Raw genomic sequence first — 17,600 nt, forward strand, 5'->3', positions numbered from 1 at the left:
GATCTTCCACTGGCTTATACCCAACAGGAAAAAAAACTTATTCTCCCATGCACCAGAAAAAGTCCTAAATTAACAAGGTGCTTAACCTATGTGTGCTAAGCTACTATTAAAAAAATTCTCATTATATGTAGTCCTTAAAAGTGAGCAACTGGGCATCTATGTGCAAGTTAACAAACTGTGTTTGGGTCTATCATATCCAAACAACTGCAACAAGGAACTCAGCTGAAATATGTCTCTGTCTCACTAAGGATACAAGACCATATTGATCCCAAGTATTTGTGCCCAGCTGGCAAAGGCTGGTAGTTACCCAGGTGAGAGCAACATGACCCTGAGATTAGCTCAGTTGGTAAGAGCAGGGTGCTAAAAACACCAAAGTTGTGGGTTTAATCCCCACACAGGCCATTCACTTAAGAACTGGATTTGATTATTCTTGTGGGTTCCTTTCAACTCAGAATATTATGTGATTATTTGTCTACTGTCTGATGAAGAGGATGGAGATGCTCACAATAAGGGAAGGATATGATCACTTAGAGGAGCCAAGATGTGACTGGAGCAAGAGCTGAGTGGAAGGTGATGAGAAGGAATGTGGAAAAGGTGATGCCTTTTAAGTAGCAGAGATTTCAGAAATACCAGCCAGGAAATCATTTGGGCCTGAATAAGAGCTGCATATGACTGACAAATTGAAATATGAGCTCAAAGATCCAAGCGGTGGGCGGGGGTAGTGGGGGAGATAAAAAATTTGAACACACACCACTTTGAAAAAAGAAAGGGAGGAACTTAAAGTTACCAGGAGTTTATAGTTATGCCATACCCAGTTTACAAAATTCAGCAGCCTGGAAATCTCCTGATGTGCTTTGGTTACCAAGCAATATTGCCGGATTTTACAGGACAGGAGGACATAGCCTCAAGCTGTGCCAGGAGAGGTTCAGGTTGGACATCAGGAAGAATTTCTTCACTGAAAAAGTAGCTGCCCAGTGAGGGGGTGGAGTCATCATCCCTGAAGGTGCTCAAGAATTGACTGGGCATTGCACTTAGTGCCATGGTCTAGTTGACAAGGTGGTGATCAGTCATAGGCTGGAGTTGATGAACTTTGAGGTCTTTTCCAAACTTAATGACTCTGTGATTTTGTGATTTTGGAAAAACAAAGCCCCACTTTCTGAGTTGCAACAAAAAAAGTCACAAAGCTTCTCATTTCACATAGGATTATTCAACCACTTGCAACAAAGGGCAAGAAAAAAGATGCAAAGTCTTTGTAGAAAAGTGCCCTGGCCTGTAGCAGTAGATTGAAAACCCAGCAGTGAAGAGGGTAGGTATTTATTCTGATTGCTTGCAGCCCCTGGTCTAGGGCACTGTCCTATGAAATGCTGACTTGGCCAGTTTAGGAATATTGTTGACAACAAAACTATTGCATACAATGAAGAGAACAGATATGTTTAATCAGCATCCCTCCAACATGTAAGTACAAGAGAAAAATCTCATGTTGTTTTCTCACATGTGCTAACATGCCACTTACCCTGCCTTTGCAACACTGATGGTTTGTTGCTCCATTGCCTCATGGATACTGGTCCTGTCATGTTCCTTGATACTGTTGAACTCATCAATGCAACACAGGCCTCCATCTGCAAGCACCAGTGCTCCAGCTTCCAAATTCCACTCCCCAAATTCCTTCACAGCAGTCACTGTCAAACCTGAAGAATCAAATACTTCAGTCAGTCTCTCCCTTAAAATGCAGGAGTAAATTTGAGTGAAAGAAAGGGGCCCAGCACAGTGGCTTGAGCCATGGGCAGAGGGCAAACCAGCAGGAAAGATCCATCATGTACTTCCACCATGTAATTTAACTCACTTTACAGCTACCAGCAAGCAATCCCACTAGTGCTGAGGTGGGTTAGCCTGGAGCTGTGGAGCAGATTCTGCTAAGCTTCCCATGCTTGGATTGTGACTTGTTTTAGAACTTTGCTCAATGAACAAAAGGAATTAGCATACAAAGACTAGATCTGACAGATCATAATGAAAATTGGGGCAAAAATTGCAAAATTATAGAACAGAACCATTCAGGTCCTACTCCACATCAGCTACTAAAATGGACAGAAATTTTGGAGCTGCGAAGCAAAGCTTGGAAAAAAAAATATATTTCAATTGTCATTTAGCTCATGGCCCCAGAAAGTGGAGCCAAATTCTTTCTTTAAACTAAGGAAATTAAATTTCTTTATGAGTTTTTGGTTTCCTCTACGCATTAAGAAAAAATGAAAATCCAAAGATGACCAAGGATGAAATGGGGGAAGAAATAAAAAAGAAAAGGAAGAAATAAAAAAACACTGGGTGGATAGCTAGTCAAAACCCCTGCATAACTGTGGAAATGGCCACTCATTCGCAAGTATGTGCAGCTCCCTCCAATCCTTCTATTCCCTATTTCCCCACTTCTTCTCTATCTTTAGCCTTTCTTTTCCATTCCAGTGTTCAGCCCAAAATATCCTAGTAGTTGACAAGCTGCAACCAGCCTAAAATCTCCTGGAATTCTATGGGAAAATCTGAACAAGAATTCCCCCTGTTTCACCATTTGGCTCAAGGCTGCAAAGACGTTCTTATAACTGTGTGGTCCACCACGGCACCTATTTGTTTGCAAATGACCAGCAAAAAGTTACTGGAATTAAATGCTTCCTGATGACATAATATGTACTTCAAATTCTAATAAGGAATCTGCTCCACTACGTCCAACCTTTCTTAGTTTTCCTGGACTGTGTGCCGAACACCATGGGCAATCAATCACACTGCAGAGTTACAGAAACACAGAGTACCAGGCAGTACGAGAGCCTGGCTGCGCATTTATTTCTGAATATTCTGTGGTGAGGGTACACAACGTGCACCCCCAGAGCCACGGGCACTTTCTGCTCTCCCCCCGAGCCGTGAGGGACATCAGTGGCTCTGCAGTGCTGTGTGTCTGTCGCTGTCTCTGCAGTGTCACTCTGTGCATGGCAGCCATGAGATGGCCTCTGCTGCAGGCTCCTGCCGCCACACAAGATGGCCTCCCCTGCTGCACTGCACACAGGGCCCTCTCCCCGGCAATGCTGCTGTGCAGGTAAAATGTCCTGTCTTGTAGCACTTCAGGGCACATGAGCCTTCTACAAACAGAGGAAGGAGATGGCTTCCTGACAGGCATGCTTGCCTCCCTGCACAGCCCCTCTGGGGTGGCCTCTCCAGCAGCAGCCCCCAGGGCCCTGCAGACAGCCTGTCCCCCCGAGGCACCCCCCATCCCAGGCCGCTGTGCTCAGGGGCTCTATCCCAGCCAGACAGAGCACGGTGCTCTATCCCAGCATGGATATCCCTTGCCAGTGGCCGAGAGGTCCCTGCTGTGGGCTGCAGGCTTGGGCTCACGAGCCTGGCACCAGTGCCCAGCCCCACTGCCCTGAGCTGGGGGTGCTCCTGGCACCCAGGATGCCACCAGCACCCAGCACAATCAGTACAGAAACAGGAAGATAAAAACCCAACAAACAAAGCATAACAAAAACCCAAAGGGCTGAAATGGGCCCAAAACTGAAAGTGCTCCTGCACACACGGTGGAGCCCCACAGGCAAGATGCTTTAGCCTGCAAGTGAATCACTGCTTTCTTTCACATTCTTCTTAGGGGATGCTGAAAGCTTAATGCACCTTCCTACTTGATTAGACTCGTTTTGTGCATTCTGACAGCAAAAGTGCTTGTTCTGGGAGGTGTTGGAACAATTTCATCATGAGTGCTGGACTAAAAGTAGTTTTTCACTCTTCCCAAGCTGCCAGTGTTGCAGTTGCTGTTTATACAATACCGCACAATCTTAGCATATAAAAAACCACTTAGGATTCTTTTAAACACTACTGAGTCTTCCCTTTAATAACTAAGATAAATAAAACTATAAAATGAGCTCTAGTTGCAGTTTTTTGTCTTATTGAGATACAGTGCTTCTTTAACATTTTGGCTAAAGTGAATGGACAAAAGACTACGTTTTGTCCCTGTTCTACCCATGGTTCCAATTTAGTAATGACATTTTGCCGTACTATTCTTCCAGCCTCAACTTTCAGCTTAGGGCACTTTCCAAGCTGGATGTGGTCTTACATTGTTTACAACTTGTAGAGGATGAACACTTTGAAAGGAAATTACTTTCTTCAGCTCATAGGGGTCACAACTTTAAATACAATACACTGACAAAACATGCGTCTTCTATATATTAATCTAAACCTTATAAATTTTAATAAAATTATTGTGGTAAGCAGAATAAACACAGTCCCATAAGATATATGCCAGCAATTGAAATAAAGTTGCATCTTAGGACTTAATTGTGTCGTTTAAATAAAATCATTGCAAGGCAACAGTTTTCGAATTAAGGTAGAGTCCTCTTGGTCATGAATGGAGAGCTGATTAGTTGTGAGAACTTTCCTCCTGATTTCCCCCTTGCCTGGATTTCAATGCACACAGAAAAAAAAAAAAGAAGAAAAAAAAAAGAAAAAATAATAATAAGATAAGAAGAAAAGAGATAAGCTCTCAGTCCTTTTCCTGGAAATCAGAGCAGATGTTCCGCGCCTCCCTCAAGCCCGCCCGGATCCTCCCCCGCCCTGGCCCCGCCCCCTGCTCGGCCCCGCCCCCCGGCCCGTTGGCCGTTGCTGGCGGCCGTTGCCGGCGCGCGCCGGGCGGGGGCGCTGCGGCGGGGGCGGCGCGGGGCGGGCGCGCGCGGAGGCCGCTCTGGCCGGCGCTCGGTGCCCGCCGTGCCCGCGGAGGGAGGGCCCTCGCCCGGCGAGCGGCCAATCCGGGCGGGCGCTGGCGGCGAGCAGGGGCAGAATGGGCTGTAGTTGAGCGAAATAGGGAAAGCGGCGAACAGTGTGGAGCGTTCCCGGTGTAAATAAAAGGGGGGGCGAAAAAAAAAAAAAAGTTTGTGGAAGTCGCCGCCCTGCAGCCTCGCTCGGGCAGCGGCGCGGGGGCTTGTGCGGTGCGGGAGCCCGGCACGGAGGACTTTGGTGCGCGGCGTTAACACGCTCTGCCTATTGTTTGTGTTTTTTTCCAAAATATGGCAAAGGTTCAGGTGAACAATGTAGTGGTGTTGGATAATCCTTCTCCTTTCTACAATCCTTTCCAGTTCGAAATCACATTCGAGTGCATAGAGGACCTGTCTGAAGGTGAGTAGAATTTTTCTCCCCGATACGGATTTTGCAACCCGGGGCTCCGAGCTCGGGGCATTTAAGGCTTAAACTTTGCACAGGCCTGCGCCTACAATTTCACAGTCTCTCCACCTCGGCCGCATCGCCGTGCCGAGCCGAGGGGATGTGCCGGCCGGGCGAGGGGATGTGCCGCTCCCGCCGAGCCCGGCGCCGGGGAAAGTTGGCGGTGTCCGCCCGCTCTGGGCGCCGAGCCGGGCCCGCCGCCTCTCCCCGCCATCGGCGAGACGGCGAGCTGCCTCAAGTTGCGAGGAACTTGTTAGAGTGGAGGTAGCCATGTTGCCAGCTTTGTGTGTGCGTGGGGGGAGCGAGCGGGAGACAGGAGGGTTGAACCGGGCTCGGCGGCCGCGCATCCCCGCGGGCACACGGGATGCTGCGTGTTTAGCCCCGGCCGTATTCGGAGCGCGGAAAACGCTCCGCGGGGATGCGTTTCGATGGCCTCGTGCTCCATTTTAATACTGAAAAAAAAAAAAAAAAAAAAAAAAAAAAAAAGGAAAAAATTCACGGTGGGAGGCAGGGGCGGCTGACTGGCTGGCCCCGCATGCCGGCAGCAGGCAGCCGCGGTAGGTGCGCGGGGGTCGGGGGCACGGCTCGGAGGGGAGCGCTGGCTGCGGGAGCCCCCGCCGCGGGGGAGGGGGCCGCCCGCCTGCCACTATTTTTGGAAGTCACTCGAAAGTTACCGGCGGCCGCCGGCGGGTGGGGGACGGCCCCGGCCTTGCCGCCCCACGGGGACCCCCGTCCTGAGCCGGGGCCGCCGCCGCGCTCCCGCCTTCCCCCCGTGTCGGGCGGGCCGCGAGCCGCCCTCGCCCCGGCCGCGCTCCGCAGCGCCGCCCCCCGGGCGGCCGCGGGACGCGCCCCGAGAGGCCGCGCGTCGCCCCGCGGGCGGGAATTTCGAACGGCTCCGGGCGAGGGAGGGAGTGCGGGGCCCTCGTGCCCGCCGGCGGGCCGGGGAGCGGCCGCTGCCCCGAGAGCGGGAGGAGGCCGCGCGGCCGGGCTGCCTGTGCGCGGGAGAGGACACTCACTGCCCGGGCGGCACTCGGCGGAGCCCAGCGCCGTCTGCTCGCCAGAGAGCCCCGCGGGCGGAGGGGCGAGGGCAGGGCTGAGCAAAAGAATGCTGCCCTGGCTGAGGTGCCATGGCAGGCTCGCTATCGCTGCGGCTTAAGTCGCCTCACCCCGCCTGCCTCTGCAGCAGCGCGTACTCGTGCGTGCCGGCGGGATGGTGACAGCGCGGGAGGGAGGGAGGGAGGGACGGCCGCCGTGGCGGGAACTTCAGAGGAAGTCTCGCCTGAGCCAGGCTTTTCTCTAGGCCTCCTCAGCCTGTCTCCTGCCTTCGTGCAACTGACCGACACAGCGGCTGGAGCTGTGCTCCATGCCCCGCCACGTTGCTGGCTGGATCTCTCCGGGCAGCCTGCCCATCCGAGGGGCAGCACCGGACCCCCTCCGTGGCAGCTGCCGTGGCAGGTGGCAGTGGCAGTGCCCCTGATAGGGGCTCTGTGCAATATGTTAGGCTTTTCCTTCATTTGTGCACAGCTGTATGTGATGTGCTCCTCACACTCAGGACTTAGGTTAAAGTTAACCCTCGACAGTCGTGATGAGAACAGTTATAGATGGTCCAATACAGAATTCTCAGCTCCTTTCCCCCGCCAACATGCAAGTTAAGACTATAGGATAAATTAGGGATGAGCGCTGCTATCTTTCACATTTCAAAATAAGATTTAATACAGCCATTGTATACTTGATAAAAAGTCAGTGCCTTAGCTTTCCTCTGCTAATACATCTGTTTATGATGCTGTTTTCAGCCTGTGCTCTGCAACACTGATCCTAAAATTAAATTCATGAACTTCAGCCCTCTTTCTTAAAAGTGGTTTTTCTGTATCAACATAATTATATAACATTTAATATTTATTTTTTAAAAGTCTAGGTTTAGTACTAAATACTATGAGTTGTTTAGAACAAGTTATATATTTTTCTCCTAGAATAATGGCACAGGATGGTGTAGTAGTCTTAAGAAGTTTAGCCTAAAAGTCCTCACTTTTTGTAAGTAGGAATTTGTCCTCAGATGAAGACAAGAAAGTCCCTTAATTATCCTGGGTGAGTACCCTGCAATACTGACAACAGCTAGTACTTCATGCTTAAAAGGTAACTAAAACCTCTGATACAGTACCTAGAAAACTGCTGTGTTGTACAGAGGAGTAAAATCCCTTCCCAAGCCCTGTTTATTATGATAGTTAAACCTGCAAATCCTGCACTAATGGTAAATAAAATAAGCAAGAAGAATTCGCTAATGAGGAAAGAGTTGCAATCTTAAAGCAGTCAAGTTCTGTTTCAAGTGCTAATTTTTTTTCTATGCTTAAATTCCATTCCTGCATCCAGAAACCATGAGGCAGACCTTTGGATTTGCCGAGTGTACTAATCAAGTTAATGTAACAGCTTACAGGTTTGTGCTGTTGCAAAGGCAATCAGGGCATTGTTCACAGGGGGAAAAGAAGAAACACACCATGTAAGTTTTAAGGTGCAGTTCTGAAACACAGCTTAATTAAGAAGTGTTAGTTATAGACTTTTGTAATGGTGATCTCTTTTTTTCCCCTTTTGTTTCAATAACCCCAAAATCTGTCTTGCAAGATTAGTTTCAGATGTGTGAATAATACTGTTTTTTGAATCAAAAAGGGAAGGTGAAAAGCTGACCCAGGAAGAGCTAATTTGGGTTAATTTGCAGTTTCAACTTTGAAACATCTGTGGGGAAGAGGCTGAGTTAGAAAGCACTGATTTGTAATAAATGTTGGTTTAGTGCATGCCTTTAAGAAGCAAAATGCTATACTGATTTTTAAATTTTTTTTGGTCTATAATTCAATTTCAAGATGTAAATAAGATCCAATCATCACTGTCTTTAAGAATATGGTCTAGTCGTGCTGTCACCATTTTATGTACTTTTATGTACTTCCCAGGTAACACAAGTGACATATGAAGGAAGGGCATACAATTAGTGTGCCTGGAGCTTGCCCAGTGGGTTTCTTACTCAATTAACTACTTTCCATGATCTGTGTAATTTAAGCTGTGAGGTGTGTATGTGCAAGGTGGGAATTTTGGTTTTGGGAGGTTAGTCAGTATTCAAGGATGTGATGATTTACAGGCATCATCCCTCTGCTGCAGCCATTCTGACGGACTTTGAGAAGATGCTCAACACAGCTCCCAGTTAGTAAAAGGGTCCTGCTCTCTGTATGAACTGTGAAAATTAACCTCACTGTGAAAATAGAGGGGTTCCTGTGGTACATCTGACTAGAGAGAGAAAGTGGGAGGATCTGTTTCATGAGGGTCAGGCATCAGTAAACTTTTCTGATGAAGACAGGTCCTTGTTATTTTAGGCTTGTTGCCAAGAAGTAATTTTAGGCTATGCAAAATTGTAGATGGGCAAGAGCAGAATATCCCCTAACTGTGATGACAAATAATGTTTGGTTTTTTTCTTCTTCTTTTTTATGTAGATTTGGAATGGAAAATAATTTATGTGGGTTCAGCTGAAAGTGAAGAGTATGATCAGGTATTAGACTCTGTTTTAGTTGGACCTGTTCCTGCAGGCAGACACATGTTTGTATTTCAGGTAAGTTTGATTTAACCCTTTCTAAAAGTTGTGCTAATTTGATTGGGGATAACTGTATCAAACTAAAAGGCACTTGAAAAATAATGGTGAAAAAATGTTGCAATGAGCCCCTCAGCTATGATATACCTTCATTTAAAGTGTTCTTGAGCTTGTACTTCTTGCCTCTGATATTGCTTGGTTATATTTTTATTTGTGGTATCAATAATAACTGATAAAAGAACAGTTCCCATAGCTACTGATAATTTAGTTCTGGTTCATAATCAGCAGTGCCAGGTGCCTGGTTTACACCTCTTCTGCTGCTGGTAGCAGTTTCAGACAATCAGGAGCACTAGGTTAATGTACACAACACCTTCAGAGGATCAGACCAACAAAATAATTGAAAAACTCAGCTGGAATAATCAAGACGTTTGTTTCTGTTTGGCAGAACACATGGTCAACTGTGATGTTTGGCTAAGCATGCTAAATCATAACAAAATACAGTGATTTCTAAAATAAAGATAGAAATTCACTGGTAAATGGGAGGTACACAAGTGTGGAGGTCAAGACTGCAAAAAAAAAACCTAGAACATGTGACAGTCTATAAAATACTGCTGTTAATGCCAAAAGTTAATAAGGAATAACGAAAGAAAATAGGGAAAGAGCAACACTAAGATGACTTAGTGGCCTAGACTTGTTTCTGTTTTAACTCAGTGAGAAACAGGGGGGAAAACCTCAAGTGGACTTGCCTGAATTCTTACAGTAGCTTTCTTTTGTTTGGGATAACTTCTTTTGTGGTGGTGGGGTGTTTTTGTTAGTCTGTTTATTCAAAACTATAATTTTTATTAAAACTCATTTTCTCTATGAAGTACTATATTTATTTTTTGTAAACTGACAGCAAAATCCATTGGATAAAAAAATCAGATAGAAACTGAGTATATCTTATTGTATAAGAACTCTGCTATTTTCCCAAATAGTCTACATTCACTTAACTAATGGCAAACGCATGCTGAAGTATGAGCATTAAAGAACACTGAAGTGCTGGCTCCCTTACTTCTCATGGTTGCTGTAACTGGTTTAAAATAATACCAACATTTGTGAGGCAATCCTGATTAATCCTGTAAGTTGCAGGAAGGGTAGTTTATTTGGCATTTTGAGGGTATTTGTTTGTTTGTTGATTCTGGGCCTTTTTGTTTTGGTTTTTTCCTTAAAGAACAGGCTTAAGGAATAGGATTAGACTGGGTGTTGCAGCATTTATTAACCACCCAAATCAGTGTTGAAACATTTCTGTTTGGTTTTGGAGCCAGGCCTAATTTTTCCACACTACAAATAAAGCAGATGTGTAACAAATGCATAATTTATTAACAGTTTTTCCATTATCAAGCCATTATAGCTTATGGCATTAATTGGTCCGAAATAGGTGATCCTCTATTGCTCTCAGAGGGGCTACCTTGTGTTTGTATGGTGGAAAATCGGCTGGCATTTACATTTCTAATTTGAAGATGCACTGTTCTCAATCAAAGGTCCAAAGATTCCTTGTTGATGGTGATGGGAAAGGAGCAAGAAGCAGGTGCCTAAAAAAGGCACGTTTTGGCTGTATGATTAGGCAGGTCTCAAATTAAATTTACTGGTCTTGCAGTTTCTGTAGAATGGACTCAGTAATTGTATTGTGGTTATAAATGACACTACAGCTAAATCAGGAGGAGATGTGTAGAGATTTTGCTTAGATTGGAGTAGGTCCTGCTTTGAGAGATTCCATCTGTTAAAATAAACTCTCTATTTCTTACGGAAGTACGGTTGGGTCTGAGTATATTACACTTCAAAGGCTCTGGATTTCAGGTGAGGGTAGGACTCAGCACATGTGTACACAGGAAACCACCAAAACCCAAAGTGCTGCAAGAAGCCTTTGCTGATGACTGGAGCAATTTTATTAACCAAGCTGAAGCAGCCTGGGATACGGAGAAAACAAGGGAAGGCAAGAACAGGGCAAAGCACAGAACTGCAGGAGGCATGTGACACAAAGAAAAGAGATTGTGTTCATGGGGAATAGCATAAGGAAAGGACCTTTGCAGAGGAGTATAAAATTTTCAGATAATCTGTTGTAGATTTTTCTAGATAGGAAAATGGCTGAAATAGCAACTAAAATGGAGTACCACATAGATACATTACTAAGGATGACAGAAATACCTTAGATGAAAAAATGATGTGAAACAGGTTGGGAATTGAGCTTTACAGAAAGATGGACAATTAATATGCTTTTCAGACTTAGAAAAGCAGCTTTTTGTTTAAACCCTCAAAACATTACCTTTAAAAGGGTTTCAATAGTAAAGGCCCACAGTTTGGCCTGTTTGTTTCTAAATCCCAAGATATACACAGTGAAACCTGATTCCTTCTCGATTCTCTTGGGAATTTGTAATAAAATCACAGAAACTTTTTTGAGCATATAAGCACATAAATAATTTACTATCCTTAAGTGCACATATGACCTTTGCTACCTACTCTGCAGCAATAGCTATGAGAATAAATATCATGTGGAAAAGCAAGATAATTCAAGGCAACATGTGGGCTGATTTCATCAAATTCTTGGGTAATTTATAGCATAATTATGGCATATTAAGACAGTGATTTTTATGCAAAAATTAATCTACTGTCTCTGCCCACCAAAATATCTGTTTGCAGGTAATCTGCTTATTTATCAATTGGTCGTACCAAGCTCTTTTTTTCTGCCATCTGTGTATGATGTTTGGTTCCTGAGTAATTAAGGAGTTTGACAAAACCAGCAAGATGAAAATCTGAAAAAACTGTTTTAAACAGTCTTCAGTGTCTTTTTCATGCAGCAAAATGATGCTTGAGAGATTAGTAGAATTAGAACAGAGTGTTTCCTTGGGTTCAGAACTGTGTCATAGGATATTACAAGACAGAAAATGACAGAGGGAACCTCTGGAAGACTAAGATCCTACATCAGAATGGAAGTTAAGTTTAATGGGGAGTTAAACAGAATATGGTTCTTCTGTTGCCCATTACTGTGGAATTTAAAGTGATCAGATAGTTCAGAGCACTGTTAAAACAAGACTACTGAGTTAAAGTAATGAGGTAAACTGTATTGTGTTCTTGTGATTTCCTCAAGCTTCTGCATTTTTTCTGTTTCTTGGCCATCTTTTCCATTCCCCTATGCTAGTTGTAAAGCCATTCAGTCATTTTCTATTTCCTTCAGGGCTGGAGGAAGAGGAGTTCTACCTGATTCCCTGGTTTCTTCTCCTCCCTTGGGTGTATTTCTACCCGAGAGGTCTGACTCATCTAATTCTTGTGCAAAGTGCCTACAGCTTCTCATAAAAAGCTAGACTGGTTTGAAGGCTTAAAATTGAAGTGGCAAAGATTAGATGCCAATGCTGCATGAGCAGCAGCTCCCAAATCTCACCATGCTGAAGCATATAAATACTATAGAAAAGTAGGAATGAGAGGGACAACAGGCATTAATTCCATTCATCCTCTGTCATTAGGCAAGGTTTGTTACACCCAAACCATCTGAATACGTGTTACTAATACCAGCTTGTTCCCACATGGGTGTTCACTGTTGACTTCAGATCTTCATGTGGAATTGTAAATATGAAGCTGTTTTACTGTGCCTGTATTGCTGTTACTTTAAATCCTGCAGCAGAATCAGACATCACATTTTATCAAGAGATGTGGTAGTTAGGAGGCATTTTAAGGGACTGATGTGAGCCACATTTTATGAGGCAAATTTTATTGATAAGTAACTGCAGAGCCATGGTAAGTAAGGACACTGAGGAAGATTGTATCAGTTGCATAGTAATTAGGTTTGCATACTGGTAGAAAGTGTTCAGGTGTCTTGAAGAGATGATGCAGTTAACTGCATAAATTTTAATGAATATGGGTATTAGGAATGAAGTCAGATTCCTTTCCTAGAAATCTGTGGAACAGCTCAAACCTTCCCATAGCCCATCCCTTTTCTTGCTGAACTATAATTTGCAGTCTGTAGTTTTAAGGATATAGTCTTCTTAAGAGCACACATACAGACCAGTTCAGCCTTGAGGGTGTATGAGAAAATCTTGCTCTACTCAATTATCAAGATGGGCTGGAGAACTGTGGCACTGTAGAACTGGAGTGATGTTGGTAGCCCTGTGTGAACAGTGGTTCAGCTGATCATATCTTTAAAAGGAGTTTTGGATCAAACCTGGCCATTTGCCCATGAGAAATGTCAGCAAACAATTTTACTGTATTCCAATTCTGTCGTTGGAGGATGGTGTTCTAAATCTAGAGTTGATGTTGTGAAAGCAGTATATTTTCTGGTTAACTTGAACAATTTTAAATATAGTCACTACTTAGCTGCTGAAACACACTACTTGAGAGTCCCGTGCTAGGTAGGCATGTGCTATCAATTTTAATTTATCTTTCCCTTTCACATTCAGGCTGATGCACCTAACCCAGGGCTTATTCCAGATGCAGATGCAGTAGGTGTAACAGTTGTGCTAATTACATGCACTTACCGAGGTCAAGAATTTATTAGAGTCGGCTACTATGTAAACAATGAATACACTGAAACAGAACTGAGAGAGAATCCACCAGTAAAGCCAGATTTTTCTAAGGTAAGGCATGTTTTGTTTTAGTCATGTGTCAGAGGTATGCTTATAGAAAAAGGTGTTTAAGAAACAAACCTAAGCCCCAAGTGGTTTCATTAAGTGCATGGAATGAGGCATCAAATAATGGAAAATACTTGGAGGACAGACTACAAGTGCCATGTAGTTGTCATAAATTTGGTGAATACTGAGAAACTATCAAAAATTTCCACCATCCTGAAGACTTGGCAGTACTTTCACACTGACTGTGAAATAAACCATTGGTTTTATTCCCACCTGCACTACCGTTTATAAAATGGCTGTTCTTCAGAAAAACATGTTTTTCTATGCCCATCAGCCATCATAATGTTTTTTCTAAGTCCAGCAACCTGGAACTAAGTTGTAGATATTTATTTACTACAGTTGTTACTCAGCTGTCAGAGCTACAGTTTCTGCAAAACTTTAACAAACTGAGGAACAAAATAAGTGTAAAATGAGAGAACATGGGTAGCCTGGTTGGATCATTATCTGATAAATGTCTAATTTTACAAAGGAAATATACAGATAAAGTTATAAAAACATATATCCTTCATGGTAATAATTAAACCAGGACTAGAATTAAAAGATGAAATGAAATAGTATGTTTTTCTATGTTTAACTTTATTTTCAGTGATCAGGTACTAAAAAAATTACTGAAAATTACAGTAAAGTTTGAGGATTCTTAAACTTGGCATATGTTCCTTTCTTCTTTATTTCTTTCACTTAAAACATAACTTATTTGTTATGTTGGTTGCCAATGCCAAAATGGTGACTCCCTTTAAACGCTTGAATTTAGAATGCCTAGAAGTACTTATCTTCATTCTCTGTGTATATAAACAGCTAGCTTTGCTGCTATGGAAGAGAACAGCACAAGCTATCATATGTTTGTATAGAGTACCTAATGTGACTTGGGGAAAAAATGGAAGTGCACAAGTAGAAGGTTATTAAAGTGATTGATTAATTATTGGGCAATAAGCTCTACCAGCTTCTAAAAAATAAGTAGTCTTTTTAGTTAGTGTAATGGGTCAGGAAATAATTAATGAGAGTATACTTTCTTGGAGAATAAAATGGACAAAGCAAACCTTTCCTGTCATCAGTCTGAAATACCATAGTGAGTGTCCATTGGCTCTAAGTTGTCATCCTCCAGGTAACAATATATGCTCTTTCACCCCTTTTCAAAATAAGGAAAAAATCAGCTTTTTTTTTTTTTTTTTGTTTTTGCTGGATACATAAACAAATGCCACATGTTTTCAAAAGAAAATGAAGGCCAGCCATGAGAATAAGATAGATGACTAATCATGTCCACTGCCACAGTGTTAGTATTTTCCAAATATAAATATTTTTATTTTAAAACTTTAGTTGATAAATCCTCTTAGTGAAATCAGTCTGAAGTTTGGTAGTTTAAGGATAAGGTTGTACTTTTAAATGAAGATGAGAAGTTGATGGAATTGATAGGTATTGCAAATACCATAAAGTTGATGCAAAATTTGATCAAGTACTGTGGTTTGCAAAATCCTTGTGGGGGTAGAAGTTATTTGCTTTACTAAAAGCTGGATAAAATAATAAACACTTGCACTTTACTTGTGGAGCTCTTTCACAGCCTTGACCTTGCAGAACAGTTAAAACACTCTTGAGAAAGTGGTTATTTTGCTGAGGAGAATATGAGGGAAAATAATAAGTGGTGTACTGTAAGCACATTTCTGGTCCATAGGTAGTAGCTATAGATTCACATTGATGTGAATTCCCATTTTAAACAAACTGTTAAGCAAACAAGGCTATAGGGACTAAAAGGAAAAAATCTATATGCATATGAACTCCAGTTTTAGATGTGCACATTACAATCCATATATTTTCTTCTTTCCCAGCTTCAAAGGAATATTTTGGCATCTAATCCCAGAGTCACAAGATTCCACATTAATTGGGAGGACAACACTGAAAAACTGGAAGATGCAGAGAGCAGTAACCCAAATCTACAGTCCTTGCTTTCCACAGATGCATTACCTTCAGCATCAAAGGGGTGGTCAACATCAGAAAATTCACTAAATGTTATGTTAGAATCTCATATGGACTGCATGTGACTAACCACCATCCTTTTGGTACTGTATATGTGTTAAACTGTAAAAACAACCAGAACTATTTCCCTCAAATTCCATAAGTACATAGTTGAAGCAATGTGAAGAACTTGTTTTAAAACATCCTGTAGAAAGTTTATAAAAAAAAAAAAAACCAGAAAAAACCCAACAAACAAACAGTATTTGAGCAGATTGTGAAATATAAATACAACTATTTTTAAGTAATTGCCTTTTTTTCTAATGTGTTATTCTATGTGATCTAAACCAAACCTGATTAAAGTATATGTATTCTCTCCCCTCCCCCCTTACTTTGTAAGCACTATTAAAAGCTAAAAAAAATTTAAAAGTTAAAACATTCAGGCAAAATGAAGGAATAGTGCCATGTCCTCATCTCTGCTATCCAGATTGCCAAATATAAAGTGCCCTTTAATAGCATCTTAAGAACAAAATTGTCATTAGATGAAGTGCAAAGAAAGTAACTATCTCTTAATAACAAAGTCCAAAAATGTCCTTTTGCTCTGAAAGCAGACAGCACAGTATAATTTTAGGTGCAAGCTACTTTTCCTTTCAAGGCACATACTTGTTACTTAATGCCTGCAATTTGCAATTTACCATCTGCTATCTTGGATTTTAGGATTTTTTTTTTTTTTATCTCTTGCTGCTGCTGTTTAGTCAAACTGTGGTTTTGTTCAGGACAGTGTTTCATGTGAATTGGGGTGGGTACCTCAGGACAGAGCCCTTTTTCAGGAACCCTAATAGCATACACAGGTGGTTGAAAGGATGCAGGCAATTACTGGAAGATTCTAAGCCTCAAAAGAAATAGTGTGAATATCCCAAATATGCTCTTATGTAAGATTATTATGGATTACTACTGGTTAGTGTGTTTGTTTTCAGGCATGCTTTATTGAAGTCTTTTTCAGTAGTAGTAAGGAGTTTGGGTGTTTTCTTTCATTTTTTTGAAACACCTGGAATTTTAAACTTCTCTGTTTTCTCTCTAGCCTTTAAGGCAATCCCGTTTACTGGTATGAACCCTGTTGTGACAGGCATGAGACACTCAAGAATACATTACTTTGCCTTGAAGCTTTTGCAGTGAGACATCCCTATTACCTGAGGCATCCTTGAAGAGGAAAGGAACTAAGCAGTAACCTGTCAAGACTTAAACCATTATTATGACACTTAAGAATTTAGTTATTCCTTCCAATCCTCATTAGCCTTATTTATATTTACTGTGCCTGTATGTGCATTTAAATTGTAATCTGTCATGCCAGGTTAGAGGAATATAGTTCTATTTACTAGTCACTGCTCAAATTATGAACCTTTGTAGGTTCTGGGCCCTTCAAAAAAAGACAGATTTCATGATGATTGACAGTGTAGCTCTGAATTAAATACAGAATGCTTGCTGTTCTCCTTCTGTATTCTCTAATGGGATGAAGATGTCCCAGACAGAGCTTCTGTCTTCCCACATCATTAGTGAAATTGTCTGCATTTCAAATGTGTGGTTTTGAAACTGGAAAGGAATGACCTGATCTGAATGTTTTTCGTGTATGGAAACTCAGCAGTACACATCTAGGGTGGATGAATGAATTAATGAAATCCGTTAATCTTTGGAGGCCTAGTTCTAATATATGCTCTTAACAATATCTAATTGTTTAAAGTGATAACCAAAAATCTAAAAATATTAGCACTCATTGGTAGGACTTAACACAACTGGTTCTGTGAACTAGCATTTACTTCACTTGAGGGCTGAAATTCCATGAACCTTATCTTTGATTTTAAATTATATTGCAAGTTTTAGGCCTGCAGTGACATTTTGAGATTTTTCATGCACTTTATGTTCTATTTATAAGTCTGTTTAGGATAGCTCATAAATGTAAGCATGTAAATAACTTAGTTATCTGCTGAAGGATTGACAGGCTTGTGAAGTCTGCCTCAAATTAAGGCCACTGTAGTAGTATCTCAAACTCTTGCCTTTATTGAATATTCCAATGAAAATGTGATTCAAGTACAAGCTGTAACCAGAGCCCATCCCACTGCTAGCATGAAGGCTTTTTAGAAGCATATGCCACAAAGCGATGGAAGCAAACCATTATTGCTGCTCTTGCAAAACCAACTACAAAATTTAGGCAGCAAAGTGATGCCACCCAGCAAACCAATTAATTTAGA

General features: G+C 42.2%; 2 protein-coding genes across 4 annotated transcripts in view; one reads left to right on the forward strand and one right to left on the reverse strand.

Annotated features, from left to right (window-relative positions):
- Nucleotides 1-17,600, reverse strand: part of MCM9 (minichromosome maintenance 9 homologous recombination repair factor) — a 47,190-nt gene that overhangs the window by 11,789 nt on the left and 17,801 nt on the right. For all 3 annotated transcript variants that reach the window (XR_010027089.1, XM_063151074.1, XM_063151073.1), the window contains exon 7: nt 1,514-1,688. Coding sequence is in view for 2 of the 3 variants with exons in the window: in XM_063151074.1 (XP_063007144.1) it covers nt 1,514-1,688 (175 nt within the window). In the remaining variant the exon portion in view is untranslated. The remainder of the gene's footprint in view (nt 1-1,513; nt 1,689-17,600) is intronic.
- Nucleotides 4,751-15,730, forward strand: ASF1A (anti-silencing function 1A histone chaperone). The gene is made up of 4 exons (XM_063151076.1): nt 4,751-5,139; nt 8,658-8,773; nt 13,180-13,356; nt 15,231-15,730. Exons 1-4 carry the CDS (start codon nt 5,031-5,033, stop codon nt 15,441-15,443), a joined length of 615 nt encoding a protein of 204 aa, XP_063007146.1. The 5' UTR covers nt 4,751-5,030; the 3' UTR covers nt 15,444-15,730.

The sequence above is a fragment of the Melospiza melodia genome, chromosome 3 (assembly GCF_035770615.1).
Source record: "Melospiza melodia melodia isolate bMelMel2 chromosome 3, bMelMel2.pri, whole genome shotgun sequence".
NCBI lineage: Eukaryota > Metazoa > Chordata > Aves > Passeriformes > Passerellidae > Melospiza > Melospiza melodia.

Coding starts and splice junctions, on each gene's coding strand:
- ASF1A (XM_063151076.1), top strand. CDS start 5,031: ATGGCAAAGGTTCAGGTGAACAATGTAGTGGTGTTGGATAATCCTTCT. Junction 8,774..13,179: donor GACACATGTTTGTATTTCAG/GTAAGTTTGATT, acceptor TTTCACATTCAG/GCTGATGCACCTAACCCAGG. Junction 13,357..15,230: donor TAAAGCCAGATTTTTCTAAG/GTAAGGCATGTT, acceptor CTTCTTTCCCAG/CTTCAAAGGAATATTTTGGC.